Source organism: Lissotriton vulgaris, chromosome 3_1 (assembly GCF_964263255.1).
Source record: "Lissotriton vulgaris chromosome 3_1, aLisVul1.2, whole genome shotgun sequence".
Classification (NCBI taxonomy): domain Eukaryota; kingdom Metazoa; phylum Chordata; class Amphibia; order Caudata; family Salamandridae; genus Lissotriton; species Lissotriton vulgaris.
In genome coordinates, this window is record NC_141689.1 from 1937810152 (window position 1) to 1937831020 (window position 20869).

The following is a 20869-nucleotide window of genomic DNA, read 5'->3' on the forward strand; positions in this document are numbered from 1 at the left end:
GATTAGTATGATTGCTGATGCATGTTGTTTTAGCGTCAATCTATTTATCTTCAGCATATCATCAAATCGAGCATCACCCATATTCTAAGTCCCTCACTTCTTTTATAACACCTGTTGGCGCTTTCAGGTTCCACAGAATGCCTTTTGGCTCGGCAGCTGCTGTATTTCAGAGAGTGATGCATCAGTTGCTAAAGGACACAAAAAATGTGATGTACTTTCAAGATGACTGTTAATTTATGGTGATTCTGTGCACAATCATAATTCCACACTTAAAAATGTGCTTACTATTCTCAAGAATGCGGGCCTTACTGCCAAACTGGATAAGCCCAAATTTTGTGTTGATTCTGTAGATTATTTAAGTCATCCAAAGAAGCAATAAGACCCAAATTGGATTTGGAGGCTGCAGTTAAAGATGCCCCTGCTGCCCCTTCCAAAGATAAGGAGAAATCTTTCTTGGGCCTGGTGAAATACGTGGCCAAATTGGTTAAGAATTTTGCAGACTATACTGCTCTTTTAAGACACCTATTAAAACAAGCATTTGCGATTCAATAGGTCTCGCATTGGTTACATTTCTAAGTATTGGAAGTGCAAATAGCAATGTTTCTTTATGTAAGATTTTGAAATGTGCCTGTGGCTGGGATCCAGAGAAAAAAACAAGCAAAAATAAGCAAATCACATACATGTGTCTGATAAAGTAAACTGTAGCATTTTATGGATTCTTAAGAGTGAAGGGAAAGAGAGAATGGAGGGGAAGAGAGGAAGAGTGAATGGGCTGGTGGGAAGACAGTGAAGGGGCAGATAGACGGGAAACAGATAACAGAGTGCTCAAAACTGTAGTCCAATTTCTGTGGTTTATTCTGTGGCTATTGAAGTGTGCGAGCTTCCTACTGGTAGTTAAAGCGCGTGTGACGCCATTTGAAGCACAATTTTACACCTGTGTCATACTAACAGAACAATAACTACTCTGCCTCAGCCGTGTGCCCAGACAGTTCAACAGTGTGTGCATATAATGAGCCTCGATGATTATTAGGCGCATTGATTAGCCGAGTTTATTTGGCATTAATCCCTTCAGTGCTCATGACGAGCTCAGCTCGTCATGAGGCACGGTGCTCGCGTGCTCATGACGAGCTGAGCTCGTCATGACCACACCCATTATCATTATGGCCCAGCACAGCAGGGGAATAGCCTGCGCAGCCAAGGTGTTAAGGAAGGATGAAAGGCCCTTACTTCAAGGTTGCAAGCTGGGCTATGCAGAATGCCAGAGGAAACAACAAGCCAGTGGCAGAGCTGGAATTTTGGAGCTAATGTGTTTGGGTGTAAACACCCTTGACCACATAAAAGGAAAACATAAAGCTCACTGCTCATGTGAAACACAGAGCACATGTAAGGCTCACTGCCTATGTTAAACACAGTAACGCATCTAATGCCAACCAAGAGTGACGCCTTAAGGCAACAGAACTCGCCCAAAGAATCCACAGTATCTAAGGCTGACCAGATTGTAAATTCGGCCATGTCGCGACCATTCCGAATGGAATGAAGAAGATCAGCACGAGCCCCTTCGGTGGTGGCAGTAAGCAAAGACTCTGTAGAGTCCCACAGGTCAGAAGTTGCCTGAGTCAAAACACACACGATATTTAAAGACCGAAGGGCTGCACTAGTGGATGCAAAGACGTTCCTACCCCAGGATTCAAGCCACCAGGACTCCCGAGAGGGAGGAAGTGTTAGAGGGGGCAGAGCAGGAAAGGCAGTCTGCAGCAGAAACCCTTGCGCATCAGGGTGCACAAAAAGACAGACCGGGTCATGTGGGGCTGGGCGGTGACGGTGCAGAACTGAACGTGCCACCGGATTCCCTGAAGCAGGTCGGACCCAGGTTCCCAAGAGGGCATCATAAAGGGATGCCTCGGAAGGGAAAAGCGACTTCACATTGACGGACACACTGTGGAGGACCTCCAACAAGGGGTCCACCGACAAGGGGGTAGAGGGAGTTTGCATATTCAAAATGCGTGTGGCTGAAGAGACCACTCTCAAAAAAGCCGCACCAGCCTCGGTAGCCCTCTGTGGAGGGGAAAACAGCTCTTTAGTGGGGGAGGGTTGTAGGCTGACCCTCCCAAGACACTGAGGGTGCACCCAATGCCCCACGGAAGGGAGCCCCATGGAAGAATGAGGATTTTGGCGAGGCTCCTGGGAAGGCGAACTGCCTGCCGGATCTAGGAGCTCCTGAGGAGGCTCCACAAATTCCAAGGGGGGCACTGGTAGCACTAGCTCTGGCGAGGCCGGGGAAGAGAGCGGTGTCGAACCCCTCCAGAGTCCTGTATAGAAGAATCCAGAACCCGGCGTTGAAACGACACGTGTCAGCGCCAACAGTGCTTCATCAGACATCGACTTGGCGCCGTCCGGCACAAAACTATAATAAGTTCCCCCTCTGAAGAAGAAGAGGTCCCCGGGGCCGGGGAGGAAATCTTTTGGTGCCGCTCCGGCGGTGGCACCACCTCATTCGAAGCGGGCTCCGATTTCGGAGAAAGGAGCGGGGGCGGAGCCGAGTAGGCGAGCCTCCGGCGCCGGGATGGCGCCGACCCCAGCTCCGTACAGGCGGCCGCCTGCCCAGAAGGGTGGAGTGTGCTCAAGACAGGGCTATGAGCATGGGCAACAACCTGCGGCAGAGGCGCCCTGGGACGAAGAAGGGGACCCAGGAGGGCCGCACCCTAACAACCCCACGTGGAGTGTAGAGGGGGACCCAGCCGGGCCACGCCCTAACAACACCACATCACCGACGTTCCTGGGAGGCAAGAGCTCAATAGGCGCTGGAGGCGAACCCGCCGGCTAGTCGGTCAGAGACCCCACAACAGGCGGAGGTTCTGAGGATGCCCCTGGAACGGGAGAGTACTCAAGGGAGGCCTGCAAGGCCGTAGCATAGGCCTCCATTTGGATGGGCCGAGTCGCCCCAACACCCGGAAAGGGTGGATAGAGGGGGGACGATCGTCTAGAACACACATCGGGAAAGTTCCTGGATCAAGGGCCCCAGACAAAAGAAGAAGGCGAAGTCGATGACCTAGGCAACAAGCGCCTCGACTTACCAAGTGGAGAACAACGGCCGAGGACTCCAGAGGGCGATCGATGATGGAGCCGGACAGTAGAGGGACCTGCAGTCAACGACGAGGCCGGGGGGGACAAGATGACTCCGACCTGGACAGCTGTGCAGAGAGAAGCTTCATACGGCACTCCCGCCGAGACTTCAGTTTCAGACGTTTGCAGGCTTCACAGTCTGTGGAGTCATGATGCTGGCCCAGGCACCACATACAAATAAGATGTGGTCCGTCGTGGACATCTGCTGCGAACAAGAATTAGGAGATTTGAAGCCCCAAGGCATCGCATACTGTTCCCGACGTGAAGCGTCGAAAAGGAGGCCTGAAACAGGCCAGAGGAGTTCACTCCGGATCTGCGTTGCAGGGGGAAAAGAAGGAAACTGATGTCATCACCGGGACGTACTTATATGACCTCGCTGACGTCACGTACGAGGACGACGTCAGGGCGGGGTCGGGTGGCGCTGTCCCCCGGCGCGCTGAGGTGCTGCTGCTGCAAAAAAAATCCAGATCCAATCTCACACCCGGGGATATTCTAAGTTAAGGAATCTGAGGCTAGATGTCTATCAGATAGGGCACTACGCTGATAAAGAGCTAATACCTGCATTGGTTCCTGGAGACCAGGGCCAGTCCATTGTCAGGGGAGCTGCAAAGAGCAGGCACAGACCAGTGCCCCCTGCTCTGAGTCTGGCTGCGGAATAACCGGTCTTCTCCGTCCGATTGCTCTGCTGGAGCCAGCTGATTAAATTGGAGGGGCGAATTCTCTGTTCAAGAAAGTGAAATCAGTGCAGCGCTCGTGAAACTAGCACAGCGCTGATAAATTATGCTTTATCCATCACTAACCCGAAAACGACCACAGCGCTGATAATTTATGCTTTATTCATCACTAACGTGAGGGGCGAAAAGCAAAGTTACTGCAGCTGAAGTCATGGTGCACCGGAAACAAGAAAACGAGTACTCCGGAACAAGAGATGAAGAATGGAAGTGGAAGGTAACTGTAGTTGGTCGGTGCTGATCTTAGGAAAATGGAAGTGAGGCATTGCTGCTTGAACAATTAAATTGAACCAATGGGAAGGCAGCAGGCGGGACATTAATCCTTTTCAAGTCCTGATATTGGTGATGAGGAACCTATGTTACTTGTGGCTGAGCCAGGAATTTCTAAAAAAAGAATGGGTTGAGTATTCCAGTAGCGATCCTGTGATCAGTGCGTTAAAAGAGCGAATTGTTCATGGCTGGCCTCTTAAAATCCAATGGTCTCCCTGAGGACCTACAAGGGTACTGGGAAATAAGACATGAGTTGTATTTGCAAAAGGACATAGTTATGAGAGGACAAACATTTTTCCCCCTAGCAAACAGTGGGAAAGAATTGTTGGTTTGACGCATGAAGGCAATCTGGGGTGCAGCGTCACTAAATCTAAAGTGCGTGCAATGTATTGGTCCCCTGGAATTAATTGTCTGGTCGAAAATAAAGTAAAGGTATGTCTCACATGTTCCCTGAGCCATAAAAGCAAGCACGTAAGGGAAGCTCCTCTGTCTCCTGTAAGTGTACTGGTAACAACATGGGATACACTTTGTCTTGCCATAAAAGGTCCTCTCAAATGTTCTTTATGGTCTGGAAAATTTCTGATTGTAATGGTGGTTTACTGTTCATGTTGGATAGTGGCTAAAGTGGTCAACCATATCACATTTCGGGACATGATCAAATTCTTTTCAGATACATTTTTGTTGAATGGAATACATAGCACCATCATTACAGATAACGGTGTTCAGTTTGCATCTGCCAAAATGAAGATGTTTTTGGAAAGTTTATCAATTGTTCCTCTAAAGACAGCCTTATATTGCCCGAAGGCCAATGGCTTAGGAGGGAGAGTAAACCGGAAGTTAAAAGAATGTATTCAAGCTGCACAAATATCTGGAGTTCCATTTGACTTTGCTGTTAAAATATTACTTTGGTCTTATCATACTGCTCAAAACTCAGTCACAGGAATTGCACCTTTTAGCATGCTCAAAGTAGAGTGCATGGTACGAGATTGTTCCCCAATTGGATGTGTGGTGGGAAAACAAGGTGGGTTCACCATCAAATGGAGTACAAAGAAAGATACGAAAGGAAGCACAGAGTGGAGGTTGGAAGATGAAAGTTGGGGGGGACTGGGTTGTGGTCAAGTCACCTGTTGGTGTAGTTAACAGAAACTGTGTTTTTTCTAAACCAATCAAAATAAGTAAAGTCAATACAAATGTGGTGACGTTGGAGGATGAAGAGTATGGAGTATGGACAGAATTTCAAAATGAGAGGAGGTTACCATGGGAGAAAACAAACTGTATCATTGAGGACACCTCTTCATATGGTCATGAGCAATTTGCAGAGACCTCTGGTGTCCATCACCACTTGCATCCGGTGTGGCACAAATATTGTTTCCCATTCACATTTTATGGGATGGAGATGTGTTGTATTTATATCTTATCTTTTCTGATGTGCACAATTTAGTTATGCAATCTTGTCACATTTGATGTATATTCATGAATATATTAGCCAGTAGTATATTGTATTGTTATATTGGTTTATTCTGCCCCCCCCCCCTTCTCTAGTATGGAATATATATGTTGGAATGTTGTGTTTGGTGACAGTGATTGGCGAGTCAGCTGAAGCGACTTGAGGTTGTGACTGGAAACAAACTCCTATACAACATTTCTTTGTTTGGAGCTCATTTGTAACAGGTATGTTCTCACACCAGGTGTTACTGGGAGGGCAAGGTGATTGAAGAATTTACTTTCCTTCTGTAATGCTTTTTTTGGTAGAGAGTCCATCTAACCACTGATTCCTCACCTTAAAATATTCCCAGAGCGTCAGACTGGATCTAGAAAATCTTGAGCTCTACCTCTGCTGTCTGGTAGGTGAGGGTCGATCAGCTAGCTCTATGTCAGAGTCGGCTACATTGGAAGTGACATCTCAGTGCCTACGCCACTCTGGCGCACTGATATCAGTTTAGTTTGCGATTATGTCTGTGCCAAAAAAGCAGAGCCACGTAAAAACGAATATTTGCTCAGTGTGCAGTAACAAAAGGGATCTCTTGGGTGAAGAGCCCAGATCGCAGAGCATTACCATGGGTCGGTAAGGAATCTGTGGTTAAATAAAGTCTCAACCTGAAAAAGTGTTATCGAACAGCACAATGTTCACCTTAGAATAGATACCCAAGCAATATCTCCCAGTGAACTGACTTAAATCAAAATGTCCTGGAAGACGAAATGCCTGTATCAATGGACCTGACTGTCCAAGCACAAGCGCTTTGTGAACGTGTAGAGTGAAGCCCACGTAGCGGCCTGGAAGGTGTCCAGGACAGGTAAATTGCATGTCAACTCAGTAGACGCAGCCTTGTCTCTGGTGGAATTGACTCACAAGCCCACAGGAAGCTGCTTTTTAGCTAGTGCATAGCAGATTTTAATGCTAGCATAATCCATACATGGTCAGTTTCTGAACCGCCATGTCATTCTTCACCCTGGCGAACACAATGAAGAGTTAATTGTCCACCCGTTGATCTTTGGTGCAACTGATTTAATGAGTAGGCTCTTTTTGGGCTGATGCGAGGAAGTCTTTCCTCCTCTTTTGAAGGATGAGGCAGAGTGAAAAATGTAGGCAGTGTGTTGTTCTGGCCGATATGAAAAGGAATACCCGCCTTCGGTAGATAAGCTTACAAAAAACAATTTGATGGACAGAATGTAGATCAATGTCTTACATTCACCCCAGTACAAGGATCTGGGCCTAAATCCATCGTTTTTTGCACTCCACACCACCCTGGGTCAGATAATGGCTTTATGCAAATCAGCTCTGACCCTGTGCCCCATGGGAACAGTCCAGTCAGAACTACAACAGCCATATCTTTCCCAGACCGGAATCAAGCATCCGAGGACCGGACCGGTTTCGAGGTAACACCTCTCATCAGCCCGGCTAGCTTGACTCCAGTGGTGTGGAGGCTCTGGGACCCACGTCTGAGCTACCCCAGTACACTCAGGGAGAAAATTACAAAAAACAATTTGATGGACAGAATGTAGATCAATGTCTTACATTCACCCCAGTACAAGGATCTGGGCCTAAATCCATCGTTTTTTGCACTCCACACCACCCTGGGTCAGATAATGGCTTTATGCAAATCAGCTCTGACCCTGTGCCCCATGGGAACAGTCCAGTCCGAACTACAACAGCCATATCTTTCCCAGACCGGAATCAAGCATCCGAGGACCGGACCGGTTTCGAGGTAACACCTCTCATCAGCCCGGCTAGCTTGACTCCAGTGGTGATGGATTTGGGCCCAGATCTTTTGACTGGGGGAATGTGTGACATTGATCCACATTCGGTCCATCACTTGTTGTTTTTGCAATTGCCGCCCTAAGTGCGCTGGGGATGCCCAGACGTGGGTCCCAGGCACTCCACACCACTTGGAGTCAAGCTAGCCGGGCTGATGAGCGGTGTTACCTGGAACCGGTCCGGTCCTCGGATGCTTGATTCCGTTCTGGGAAAGACATGGCTTTTGTAGTTCGGACTGGACTGTTCCCATGGGGCAACAGGGTCAGAGCTGATTTGCATATCGCCATTGTCTAACCCAGGGTGGTGTGGAGTGCAAAAAAACGATGGATTTGGGCCCAGATCTTTGGACTGGGGGAATGTGTGACATTGATCCACATTCGGTCCATCACTTGTTGTTTTTGCAATTGCCGCCCTAAGTGCGCTGGGGATGCCCAGACGTGGGTCCCAGGCACTCCACACCACTTGGAGTCAAGCTAGCCGGGCTGATGAGAGGTGTTACCTCGAAACCGGTCCGGTCCTCGGATGCTTGATTCCGTTCTGGGAAGGACATGGCTTTTGTAGTTCGGACTGGACTGTTCCCATGGGGCAACAGGGTCAGAGCTGATTTGCATATCGCCATTGTCTAACCCAGGGTGGTGTGGAGTGCAAAAAAACGATGGATTTGGGCCCAGATCTTTTGACTGGGGGAATGTGTGACATTGATCCACATTCGGTCCATCACTTGTTGTTTTTGCAATTGCCGCCCTAAGTGCGCTGGGGATGCCCAGACGTGGGTCCCAGGCACTCCACACCACTTGGAGTCAAGCTAGCCGGGCTGATGAGAGGTGTTACCTCGAAACCGGTCCGGTCCTCGGATGCTTGATTCCGTTCTGGGAAGGACATGGCTTTTGTAGTTCGGACTGGACTGTTCCCATGGGGCAACAGGGTCAGAGCTGATCTGCATATCGCCATTGTCTAACCCAGGGTGGTGTGGAGTGCAAAAAAACAATGGATTTGGGCCCAGATCTTTTGACTGGGGGAATGTGTGACATTGATCCACATTCGGTCCATCACTTGTTGTTTTTGCAATTGCCGCCCTAAGTGCGCTGGGGATGCCCAGACGTGGGTCCCAGGCACTCCACACCACTTGGAGTCAAGCTAGCCGGGCTGATGAGAGGTGTTACCTCGAAACCGGTCCGGTCCTCGGATGCTTGATTCCGTTCTGGGAAGGACATGGCTTTTGTAGTTCGGACTGGACTGTTCCCATGGGGCAACAGGGTCAGAGCTGATTTGCATATCACCATTGTCTAACCCAGGGTGGTGTGGAGTGCAAAAAAACGATGGATTTGGGCCCAGATCTTTTGACTGGGGGAATGTGTGACATTGATCCACATTCGGTCCATCACTTGTTGTTTTTGCAATTGCCGCCCTAAGTGCGCTGGGGATGCCCAGACGTGGGTCCCAGGCACTCCACACCACTTGGAGTCAAGCTAGCCGGGCTGATGAGAGGTGTTACCTCGAAACCGGTCCGGTCCTCGGATGCTTGATTCCGTTCTGGGAAGGACATGGCTTTTGTAGTTCGGACTGGACTGTTCCCATGGGGCAACAGGGTCAGAGCTGATTTGCATATCGCCATTGTCTAACCCAGGGTGGTGTGGAGTGCAAAAAAACGATGGATTTGGGCCCAGATCTTTTGACTGGGGGAATGTGTGACATTGATCCACATTCGGTCCATCACTTGTTGTTTTTGCAATTGCCGCCCTAAGTGCGCTGGGGATGCCCAGACGTGGGTCCCAGGCACTCCACACCACTTGGAGTCAAGCTAGCCGGGCTGATGAGAGTTGTTACCTCGAAATCGGTCCGGTCCTCGGATGCTTGATTCCGTTCTGGGAAGGACATGGCTTTTGTAGTTCGGACTGGACTGTTCCCATGGGGCAACAGGGTCAGAGCTGATTTGCATATCGCCATTATCTAACCCAGGGTGGTGTGGAGTGCAAAAAAACGATGGATTCGGGCCCAGATCTTTTGACTGGGGGAATGTGTGACATTGATCCACATTCGGTCCATCACTTGTTGTTTTTGCAATTGCCGCCCTAAGTGCGCTGGGGATGCCCAGACGTGGGTCCCAGGCACTCCACACCACTTGGAGTCAAGCTAGCCGGGCTGATGAGAGGTGTTACCTCAAAACCGGTCCGGTCCTCGGATGCTTGATTCCGTTCTGGGAAGGACATGGCTTTTGTAGTTCGGACTGGACTGTTCCCATGGGGCAACAGGGTCAGAGCTGATTTGCATATCGCCATTGTCTAACCCAGGGTGGTGTGGAGTGCAAAAAAACGATGGATTTGGGCCCAGATCTTTTGACTGGGGGAATGTGTGACATTGATCCACATTCGGTCCATCACTTGTTGTTTTTTCGGTAGATAAGCGACATGTGTCCAAAGAACCAGTTTGTCTGGGTAAAAGCTGGTGTATGGATGATGAACGGACAGAGCTTGGAGCTCGTTGACCCCTCTGGCCAATGCAATGACCACGGAAAAGACCATTTTGAAAGTCAACAGCCGCAAAAAAGAGCTGTGCAAGGGCACAAGTGAGACCCAAATCAAGAATGTCAGGACTAGACTGAGGTCCCATTGTGGCTTAACAAAGGGAGTATGAGGGAACAGATGCTGTAAACCTTTTAAAAACCTTGTCGCAACCGGTGGCTTGAAGAAAAAGTGTTAGTCAAGCAGCCGTAGGAAAACCGGTACAGCCAAAATGTAACCTTTACCAGTGCCCAGGGCAAGGCCGTGCTAGGTTAATGAAAGAACAAACAATAGCACATCTGACAGCGACACATTAAGGGGATTCAGGGAGCGCGAGGCGCACCTTGCCACAAATGTATCCCAATGGCAGGCATATTCTGTTTTGATGGAGGGATTCCTGACATTTGGCTTTTACAGACCCTGCATGTTTTTTAAGCCTGTGGTTTTTGGAGGGGAATCGAGATTCTGTCAGGTTGATATGATTCAATGGCACTTCAGATCAGCCTCTCAAGTTGCAGAAAGAAATGAACTGATGTCAAGGCGTGGAAATGGCGCAGATATAGAGTGGGCTGGACCTGATGCAAAGCCTCACAACGACACCTGCCAACATGTGAGGGAATTGCTATCAAAATTCTCTGAATCCAGGCGCCTGGCAAAATCTACAAAAGGAGGAATCTGCGGTTAGTAGTCTCTATCAGAAGTATTGGTTCAGCAGCTGATGAACTTGGAGAAGTCCATTATGATTTTTAAGGGGACGTTTAGGACTAATTTCAGAACTCTTTGAACTAGTAATTCTCAAAGACCAATAGGAGTGGACATGCATACTAAGATGGGATAGAAATCTGGCGAGAGAGATAGCCAGAGAAAAGTGGGAGTGTTAAAGGAGAAATGTGACAAGAAATAGAACTGGTGTTAAACCCTGAGGACTGGTCATTTTAGCACCATACTGGGGACAGTCTGTGGCTGGCATCACCTGTCTGTGTCAACATACATAGTCAAGTGTACATAGCACAATTCTCTGGAAAAGCTACTGTCAAATGTACCTATTCCTCTTTAATATATGAGAACAGGAAAAGAATTAAGTAATGTTTACTTGCCTTGGGATTGTTAGCATCAAACAGCCCAGTAGACAGACCAATCAGCAGTGAACAATTGTTCTTTTTTTTTACTCTAGGTTCAGATAATGAGCGAGATGGTAAACCATCATCCAGCCACGAGTTAGGGGACATATTAGGGGCCCCTCCTTGTACAGCCTGTGGTAGGTCCACCTTCTGGAAAAGGGGCTGCTCCTGAGGAGAAGACTCACAACATTGATGTTCTGTTGGAGCTGTAAAAAACAAAACTCGCATTACTAAAGAGGCACCAATAGCATATTCTACACTAGCGGTTATTTAGCCAATGTAACACATGAGGTAGGACTTCATAGAGGCTTAATTGACCAATGAAGTCACAAAAGATTCTGTCACTTTATCAGGTGTTTGTCTAGTCATTTTAGTTTAATCAAGAACACAAATGAACTTACAGTTTGATGTGACGGCTAAAAACACTTTTGCCTAAAGACTTGCTGTCAGCAATGAACAAAGCTAGGCTCATCTAGCCTGAAAGCTGGAACATGATAACTAATAGTGTGATAAAAAGGGCAAACAAGCATGATTCTGCTCTTTTGCCCATATTATCACCCTATTACTGTTCCTGAAGTCTGATACATACTATATTGAACTAATTTACAAACGTTACACCCAGGATATCAGCTGGATGGCTATTGCTGCATTTACCAACATGTCTGTGAAGAAATTCTTAGTGCTATTTGCTAACTTCACCCGGTAAGTCTAATTTCTTATTCGGGCTGTAAAGCAACAATTTTTTTAAAAAACCTGGCCTCTGTAATATAGTAAAAATCAATAAGACTAAATCATTGACATTCTTTATAAAAATAATGTTATTGCAACAAGAAAAATTGTGACATAACCGGTGACAATGTGTTCTAAAAAAAAAGCAGCAGTGCAGGTATAGAAGCATGATAATCATCAGATTAACCGAGGCTCCCTTTGGGGTATTCCCTGATAATTATCTTTGTCATGGATCAACCTCTGTAGAAAGAGGTTCTTATGAAGCCATGCTTCACCATTTCAATTTAACAAAAGAGCTTCAAGATCAGACTATTAGGTAATGTAACCCGTGAACTAAGATGGTCCTCTCCTAGATGCACTACCGATTGCCCCAAAAGCAGATCGTTCTAGTGGTGCAAGGAACATCAGCATTTTGCTACAAAGAACATACTGTGAACAGGGATACCAGATAGTAATCTTGTCTAGTTGCCATGAGCAATTTAGGTGGGAGTGGCATCTCTGAGAAGCAGCTCTTGCGGTATAGCAACTGACACAGAAAAATGACTAGTAATTAAGTACATTTATTAACAATTCAATTATTTAAAATCTTTACATTTAAATGAGATTAAAAATTGTTGCCGCTCCCCTGCCTCCCTCAGACGCTCGAGTCTCTTAGCCACTCAAGTCCTGCCATTGGCTCAGTTTCACATTTTTGTTAATTGTTCATTTCTTTCCAATGGGCAGGCATTTTTTGTGTTACACAGCATTTCCTAAAAATCAGTTAAAAATCTATAAATTCAAAGTGTTTATTGTTAAATGCGGGCAGTCTAAGAATAAATCATTAGCGGGCACCCCTGGATGTAAGAACCTCCCTGCTCTGTAAGTACTATTTCCTCGCACCTCGTTGCTGTTATGATGCATCGGATGCCTACCGTGATTATCTGAGGTGCTGGAGTTTTTAAAGGTGTGAACTTTTCAGCTGCTGGGCCCAGCTACAACACTATTTCATGGCTCTTTGTTGCCTGAATCCGTCTGTTTGATTTTAAACTTGGACCACAGAGTGCCCAGGCTGTTTTTAGGTCGAACCTAGCGCATAGCGCATGCGCTGCTCTATAGGAGGCTTCTTGTGAGGGCTCAGCTTCCTTGTGGGTCGGACTCCTCCCACACATCTGAATGGCCTTTGCGTATGTCTTTCAATAATGAAAGCGCGCAAATGGCCAACGGCAGGTGCATGTCCCACCTCTTCTTCAAATGTTCACTCCCACGGCGTTTTGCTCTCGGGAGCGAGCAGCCGCGCGCAGGCTGGCAGCTGCATTCCTCCCTCGTCGTGGATCGGGTTACTAATTAGCACCCTGCGCTCCATGCTTGCACCCCTCCCACTGTTCTTTGTTTGTTCTTTGTAGCTCCTGTAGATGACAGCACAACACTGCTTCCCAGGTGTAGTGGTATTTGTTTTTTCTTCTGTTCTTGAGCAATATTACTGGTTTGGCTGGGGATAGTTACAATGAGACTCCAAGTCACACGGAGATTATTAAGTTATGCTCTATATCTTGTTTGTGACACTGTGCCGTTCTGTGACCCAGAGAGTCCAGCTCAGGTCTTCCACTCTCTCACTGTCTCTCTATCTCTCACTGAATCTCTGACTCTCTCTCTGACTGACTCACTCTCTCACTGTCTGACTCTCTATCTCTCTCTTACTGGCTGTATCTCTCTCTCTTTCTCTCTCTCACTCACTGACTGACTGACTCTCACTGGCTGACTCTCACTGACTGACTCTCTCACTCTGTCTCACTGACTGACTGGCTCTCTCTCACTGACTGACTGACTGACTGACTCTCAATTTCTCTCTCACGGGCTGACTTACTCTCTCACTGACTCTCTGACTTACTGACTTTCTCTCTCTCTCTGACTGACTGACTGACTCTCTTACTAACTGACTGACTGACTCTCTCACTGACTGACTGACTGTCTCTCTCTCTCTCACTCACTGACAGACTCTCTGACTCTCCCTCTCTCCATCACTGATTGACTCTCTAACTCTCACTCTCTCACTCTGGTCTCACTGACTGACTCACTCTCTCAATCTCTATCTCACTCACTGACTGACTCTCACTCTCTCACTCACTGACTGACTGACTCTCTCTCTCACTGTCTGACTCTCTCAATCTCTCTCTCACTGACTGACTGACTCTCTCACTGGCTGACTGACTCTCTCACTGACTGACTCTCTCCCCGACTCTAACTCTCTCTCTCTCACGGACTGACTGCCTCTCACTCTCTCTCTCTCACTGACTAACTGCCTCTCTTTCTCTCTCTCTCTCTGACTGACTCTCACTAACTGACTCTCACTCATTCACTGACTGACTGACTCTCTTACTGACGGACTAACTCTCTCACTGACTGACTAACTCTCTCACTGACTAACTGGCGCACAAGTTACTCACCTTCGTTAACGATATATCTGTAATAAACATTAGTAGTGATAGATTTATTACCTTAGAATTACCCCCAGGCGTCAGGCTGGATCCGGAAAGATTTTTCATCAGCAGTACCCCTGCGCATCCGCAGGCATCGTCGTGCGGCTCCGCGTGCGTCATTGGCACCCGGATGACGTTGTTGGAGCTACTTAGACGCGCCCACGCACGCTGACGTTAGTTCTGTACATGACTTTTCGCACTAGGAACGCAGAGCCATGCAAGAAACTGATCACTTGTGCCATGAAACTAGTGCCCTGAAAGGGATAACCTTAACCCTAGAAATCGGTTCACAGAACGGGGAGGATGGGTGGGGCGGTAAGGAATCTATCTCTCGGCATTACCATCAACAATAAACTCACACTCAACTCCCATGTAAAAAACTCATCAAAAAATGCATTCTTCACACTCAGGCATCTCAAAAAAAATCAAACCTTTTATCCCAGCTGAAGATTTCAAAATAATTATCCAATCGCTGGTCCTTTCCAAAATCGACTACGGAAATGCCCTTCTCCCCGGTACTCCCAAAATCCATCTTGCCCCATCAAATCCGTCCTCAACCTCGCAGCTAGGCTAACAACAAACTGTAAAAGTTTTGACCGTAACTCCCCTGTACTCAAGACCCTCAAATGGCTCCCTATAAAATTGCATGTATTACGCACAAAGCCCTCTATCAGAACACTCCAACCTACCTAACAACTAAACTCAAAAAAGCGGGCTGTGCCCGAACGCTGAGAAGCACCAACACTCTTCTTCTCATACTCCCCCTCCAAAAATAAACGCCTCGAAATCCCACTCCTTCTCCTTCTCTTGCAAGGCCGCAACCATCTGGAACGCCCTCCCCAAAGACCTTTGATGCAACCCCTCCTATGACAGCTTAAAAAAAAAAAACTTAAAATTCCCCTTCTCTCATTTTGGGGCAATTAAACCTCGATTCTCCTCTCTGAATTCACTCCACCCCCTTCGTTAGACAGCCCTGCCTACCCCTATCACCCTCTCACCCCCCTCCCGACACCCTTCACACTCCACCTCCCCCTCACCATACCCTCCCTCTCACTACTATGTCCACATAGTCCTCCTTGGCATACTGTAAAAATACTATGTACAATTCTTTTTGTTTCTGTTTATCTTATATGCACTCTGCTCCATATGTCATCTTAATTATTCCCTTTATTTATGAATGAACATTTGTTTAACTTGTTTCTTCTACTGCTATTGTGGTTTTTCTTGTTCATTACCATTGTTGATGTAAAGCGCTCGGATACCCACGGGTGGAGTTAGCGCTATATAAAACCCTTCAAATAATTAAATAAATAAATATCACTACTAATGTTTCTTACATATATATCATTACTGAAGGTAAGTAACTTGTGTATCTGAAAGAAACACATAGTGATATATTCCTTACCTTAGAATAGATACCTCAGCAATACCAACTCCGGTGGCGGGTCTGAAAACCAAGATCACACCAGAAAGTCCCGGAGAACAGAACGGCCAAAGAAGTTGTCTCTCTGGACTTCTGTTGAGGCAGTAGTGGTTGGTAAATGTGTGCAGCGAGGCCCACATAGCTGCCTGACAGAAGTCATGCAAGGGCACGGCGCATCCAAAGGCAGTAGTGGCTGCCATCGCCCTGGTAGCATGGGTGCGCAACCCCACTGGAGGCTCCTTTTTAGCCAAGGAGTAACAAGCCTTTATGCACAGAACGGCCCACCGAGAGATGGTCCGCTTGTGCACAGCCCGACCTTTCTTTGCGCCCACGTAGCCAACAAAGACCTAGCCATCCACCCGGAACTGTTGTGTGTGGTCCAGATAGAAAGAGAGCACGTTTTTGGTCCAGACGGTGGAGTCTCTCTTCCTCTTTTGAGGGATGTGGCGGCGGAAAAAAGGTGGGCAAACTGTTGGTCTGGCCGATGTGAAAGGCAGTGCCAACCTTTGGCAGAAAAGAAGGACGAATCCTTAGAACAACCTTGTCCCAATGGCCAGAGAGAAAAGGAGGTTTAGAAGAGAGAGCCTGGAGGTCACTCACCATTCTGGCAGAGGTGATGGAAACCAGTCTTTAGAGTGAGGAGACGAAGATGACAATTGTGAAGTGGCTTAAAGGGAGCACACATCAGAAAAGTGAGAACAAGATTCAAGTTCCACTGAGGCGTCACAAAAGGAACAGGAGAAAACATGTGTGTGATGCCTTTCAAGAACCTATTTCCAAATGGGGGACTTGTAATGTAATGTAAATGTAATGTAAAGGTGTAGTTATATAGCGCGGCTATCACTCCAAGGAGCATCTTGGCGCTAATACAGAAACCAGAGAGATGGAAACAAAGCTGAATCCAACCACCGAGCCTCCCGTGACGGAGGAAACAACACCAGAGGCAAGGACGGAAAAGCAGTCTGCATAAGAGGGCCCTGAGTAGAAGAGTGGAAGGAAAGGCAGACTGGGTCGTGCGGAGCAGAACGGTGGCGGTGTAGGAGCGACTGACCCGTGACAGGATGCCCCTAAGCCCCCAGAAGAGAGTTGTGGAGCGAAGCTTCGAATGGAAGAAGCAACTCCCGTCCAACAGAGCCCTAGTGGAGAACTTCCAACAGATGATCCGTAGGGAATGGGGTGACAGGGTCACAATTCGCAAAATGCCAGCAGCCGTGGAAATAGCCCGAACAAAGGCAACACTGGCCTCTGTGGGGCACGGCAGGGGAGAAAGCAATTCCTCCGTGGGCAACGGCTGTAAACTAAGCCGTCCATCCCCAAGTCAAGCTGGAGGAATAAACGGACAGCCCCTGAATAGTGGGGGATCCACGGACGAGTTTGGGATCGGAGGGCCCCGAGGGAAGGAGGAGAAGCCGGTGGAGCAACCAACGGCGAGCTGCAGAAGACAGGGTCCGGGGGTTGAGGCCGCAGAGACAGCGAGGAGCCCTCCCTAGAAGACACCGGTGAAAAAGCAATGATGTGGCGTCCCGTGTCCGGAGAAGAAGAGACCAGGAGCTGACAAACCTGTAGGAGAGTAGGGTCTGCAATCCTATGGTCACCCCAGATTTTTGCTTTTTGCTTCACTGGTTTACGACTTTCCCTGGCTGTGGGCCTGCTAATCAGACCCACAGCCTAGCTGTTCTCTCTATTCCAAATTGTACTCAGGTACTGAATTGGCACTGGGCCCTCTCATGAGTCCCTGTACCCAGGGCAGAGGTGTACCCAGAGGTCTCCCAGGGGCTGCAGCATGTATTGTGCCACCCCTGGGCTGACTAACTAAACAGACACAACTGGCTGCTTGACAGCTGGGGCAAGGTGGTGTAATCACACCTGCTTTAGATATAGTATACCTATATCTAAACCTAAAATGGGCACACAGATCTCCTATCAGTCACTCCTATGGCAGGCCTTAACAATCCTGAAGTCAGAGTGCTTGGAATCGTGTGAGATGGTGCTCTGGCATGAGCTGAGCCTGTCTGCGGCCTTCGGGATCTATCCCTTAGCCGTTTCCATGATAGCGTCAGACCATATACTTTTAAGTGCCTTATAATCCTCGCGGTTATGGTAACTTTGGTCTGACATTATCTAAACATGTCGTGTAAGGTGTCATACGCTTTGGAATACTACCCCCTCGCCAGTTCTGGCGACGGGGGTAGCATTCCACCCCTCTAGAGGGAGACGACATGTTGGTAGCTGTAACCCCGGTTAAAGTTAAACACAGCCTCAGCTCCACAAAATGGATGCTGCCACTGAGACACGAGTCTGACCTCCTGCTGCTGGGAGTCCTTCCAGCAAGGGAGGCCTGGACAAAGGGTTTCCTGTCAGGGGCGGTGCCAGCACCATCCCAGACAGGATTTTGTGTATCCCAGGTAGGCAGGGCTGAGAGGAAGGTGACTGCAAGTGGCGCCCCGGTGCTCACTGTGCATATGCCGGCTCAAACCAGTTCCAGGGGCACACCAGCCCCTGAGCTGGGGAGAGACCGGACAAAGGAGAGGGGTGTAACCACCCCCCCTCCTGGTCCCACCCATGAGCAGGACCTAGTCGCGTGCCAGCCCCTTTTCTTAGAATAAAGGTAGGAGCGGGCACCCTTCCCAAATTGGATAATCTTGAAACTTGAACTACTTTCCACGAAAGGAACTCTTGTCATTCTCTGAAGACTCTCCCTTGTGGCTAAGGAGTAGCCACCCTGCACCAGCAGGCACCATCTAAGCGCTTGCGGTTTGCTGCATGTCCATCCTCCGGATCAAGACTGACCAGCTCGACGAGACCCGGATTCCCTGCCATCTCTGACCTCTACCTGCATCATCAGCCCAGCTGAGATTAGTGGGTGCGACGAGACCCAAGGGACCGGCTATCTTCAAGACCTGCACGACGCTTAACCAGCACGACCGCCGAGGGATCCTCGAGTGGGTGCACTGGGGTTTGAGAAGCCCCAACCCTAAGCAGCTCCAGCACCGAAGTCCAGCCCCCCAGCGTCCACGAGATCTGAGTGGGGCCCTTCTGCTGCCTTGCTGTTTGCCACGTTGTCCGGTCACTTGCCTGTCGGCTAGTGGCCCTCCTGACGACGTACCACGACGTTTTCACCGCTGGTCTAGGTCCTCTAGACTGGCCCTTGCTCCTTGTTCAACCAGAAGTGCCCTAGACCCTCCTGGTCCACTCCAGACGCCATTTTGATTCAACCGCGTGGGCTTGCCTGTGCCAAGGCTTGTTGCTCCAATCCTGGATCCAGCATCGCTGACAGCAGACACCATCGTGGGACAGCTCGCACCCCCAGCCTGGTCGCCGACAACGCCTCCTGGCCCGTGTGACTGCTGAGTCCAGCGTCACACACTCACCTGATCCCGGTGACTTCATCCGGTGCAATCCTGGTGCCCACACAATCCCTGGCTAGTGATTGAGAACTGAGTCCCCTCTGCTTTCAGGTCGTCTTCTTCACGGATCCAGCCTTGGATCACACCGAACATCTTCACTGGTCGCCTGCCAGCAACATCTTCTTTCAGGCTCCATAGACTACAACAAGGATTCCCGACGTCATTTGAACCCTATGCAGCCGCAGCCCCTGGGCTAGGTAACCCGAGCATTTCGGTGCTCCAGCACAGGTTTACTATCCTAGTGTCCAGATCCTTTTTCGTTTTTAGTCTACCTAGTCGGATTCGTCCGGAAACAGTAACTTTAGAATTACTAGCATCCATAGACTTTGTCCCGCATCCCGCGTAAGAGTTCACACTCTGCACGCGGGTTCCCTAGGCCCCCTGCTCCTAACCCAAGGGTTCAGTAAGGTAGTCCTAGCGGTCATGAAGCCCCTGGATCGTATTACTTACCTGCTAGTATTTCGCATTCTATTTTTAGAGTATATGGTTTTTCGTGCCCATTGGGCATTTGTGTTATTTGTGCAACTTACAGTATTTTCATAAGAGTTTTGTATTGTGCTTAGCTCCCTGACTCATAAAGAGTTCAGGGTAGTCTTGTTATTAATATATACGCTTTATTTTTATAACAACTTGTGTGGTGTCCTTTCACTTGGTGTTCAAGGGGTATATCCGTAGGGAATGGGGTGACAGGGTCACAATTCGCAAAATGCCAGCAGCCGTGGAAATAGCCCGAACAAAGGCAACACTGGCCTCTGTAGGGCACCGCAGGGGAGAAAGTAACTCCTCCGTGGGCAACGGCTGTAAACTAAGCCGTCCATCCCCAAGTCAAGCTGGAGGAATAAACGGACAGCCCCTGAATAGTGGGGGATCCACGGACGAGTTTAGGATCGGAGGGCCCCCAGGGAAGGAGGAGAAGCCGGTGGAGAAACCAACGGCGAGCTGCAGAAGACAGGGTCCGAGGGTTGAGGCCGCAGAGTCAGCGAGGAGCCCTCCCTAGAAGACACCGGTGAAAAAGCAATGATGTGGCATCCCGTCTCCGGAGAAGAAGAGACCAGGAGCTGACAAACCTCCAGAGAGGAAGGAAGCTCTGGAGACAAGTCAAGGACCCGATGCCGGCACAACGCCATGTAGTCCGCCACAGGAGCCGACGCGACGTCGAGCTGTGTCGGAGTGGACATAGGCGGCGCCAAGTCGACCTAGTAGAATGGGGTGGAGCCGGTTCGGTTAAGGACCGGCACCAAAAAGGCGCCGGCTCGACTTCACACAAGGCAGCCGCCTGCGTAGAGGACCAAGAGGGGCTCGGGGAAAGCACCCCAGGCCCCGGCCTCCACCCGCGGCATGGACAGGACCGGGGAAGAAAGCCTTCGGCAATGAAAGGGCGACGGCTCGGCCTCTGGCGAGGTAGCCGCCTGCTCAGAGGACCGAGGGGGACTCGGGGACAAGCCCTGATTCCCAGCAATCTACTGCGATGCCACAGGGAGCCCCATAGAGATTTGCGGCGAGGCAGGGATGCCCTGGCTCGAAGAGGGGAGCCCCGCAGGACTGCACCTAGACGACACCACCCTCCTACAACCTGAAGCCGAACCAGTTGGCGCTGGGGCCGAAGCCACCAGCGACTCCGCGGAAGACCCCGCACGAGGCAAGGGATCCGCAGAGATCCCAGGAGGTGGAGGAGGGGTCAAAGAAGCCTGCAGAGCCACAGCATAGAATTTATTTGGGCCATAGTTGCCCCGAAGCCAGGAAACGTGGTTAGGGTGGCGACAGGTGAGGGCGCACATCCCGAGGGGAACCCGCGCCCTCCGCTGAACGAGGACATGGCCACGGAGACAAGCTACAGGACCTACCAGCTGGC

The 20869-nt window shown here is 49.2% G+C and overlaps 1 protein-coding gene across 1 annotated transcript in view; it reads right to left on the reverse strand.

The window, feature by feature from the left end:
* The window catches only part of LOC147728645 (serine/threonine-protein kinase Nek1-like), a 460469-nt gene that overhangs the window by 169693 nt on the left and 269907 nt on the right, over positions 1-20869 (reverse strand). Inside the window, exon 8 of the mRNA XM_086962422.1 lies at positions 10979-11208. Within this exon, the coding sequence (XP_086818548.1) occupies positions 10979-11208 (230 nt within the window). The remainder of the gene's footprint in view (positions 1-10978; positions 11209-20869) is intronic.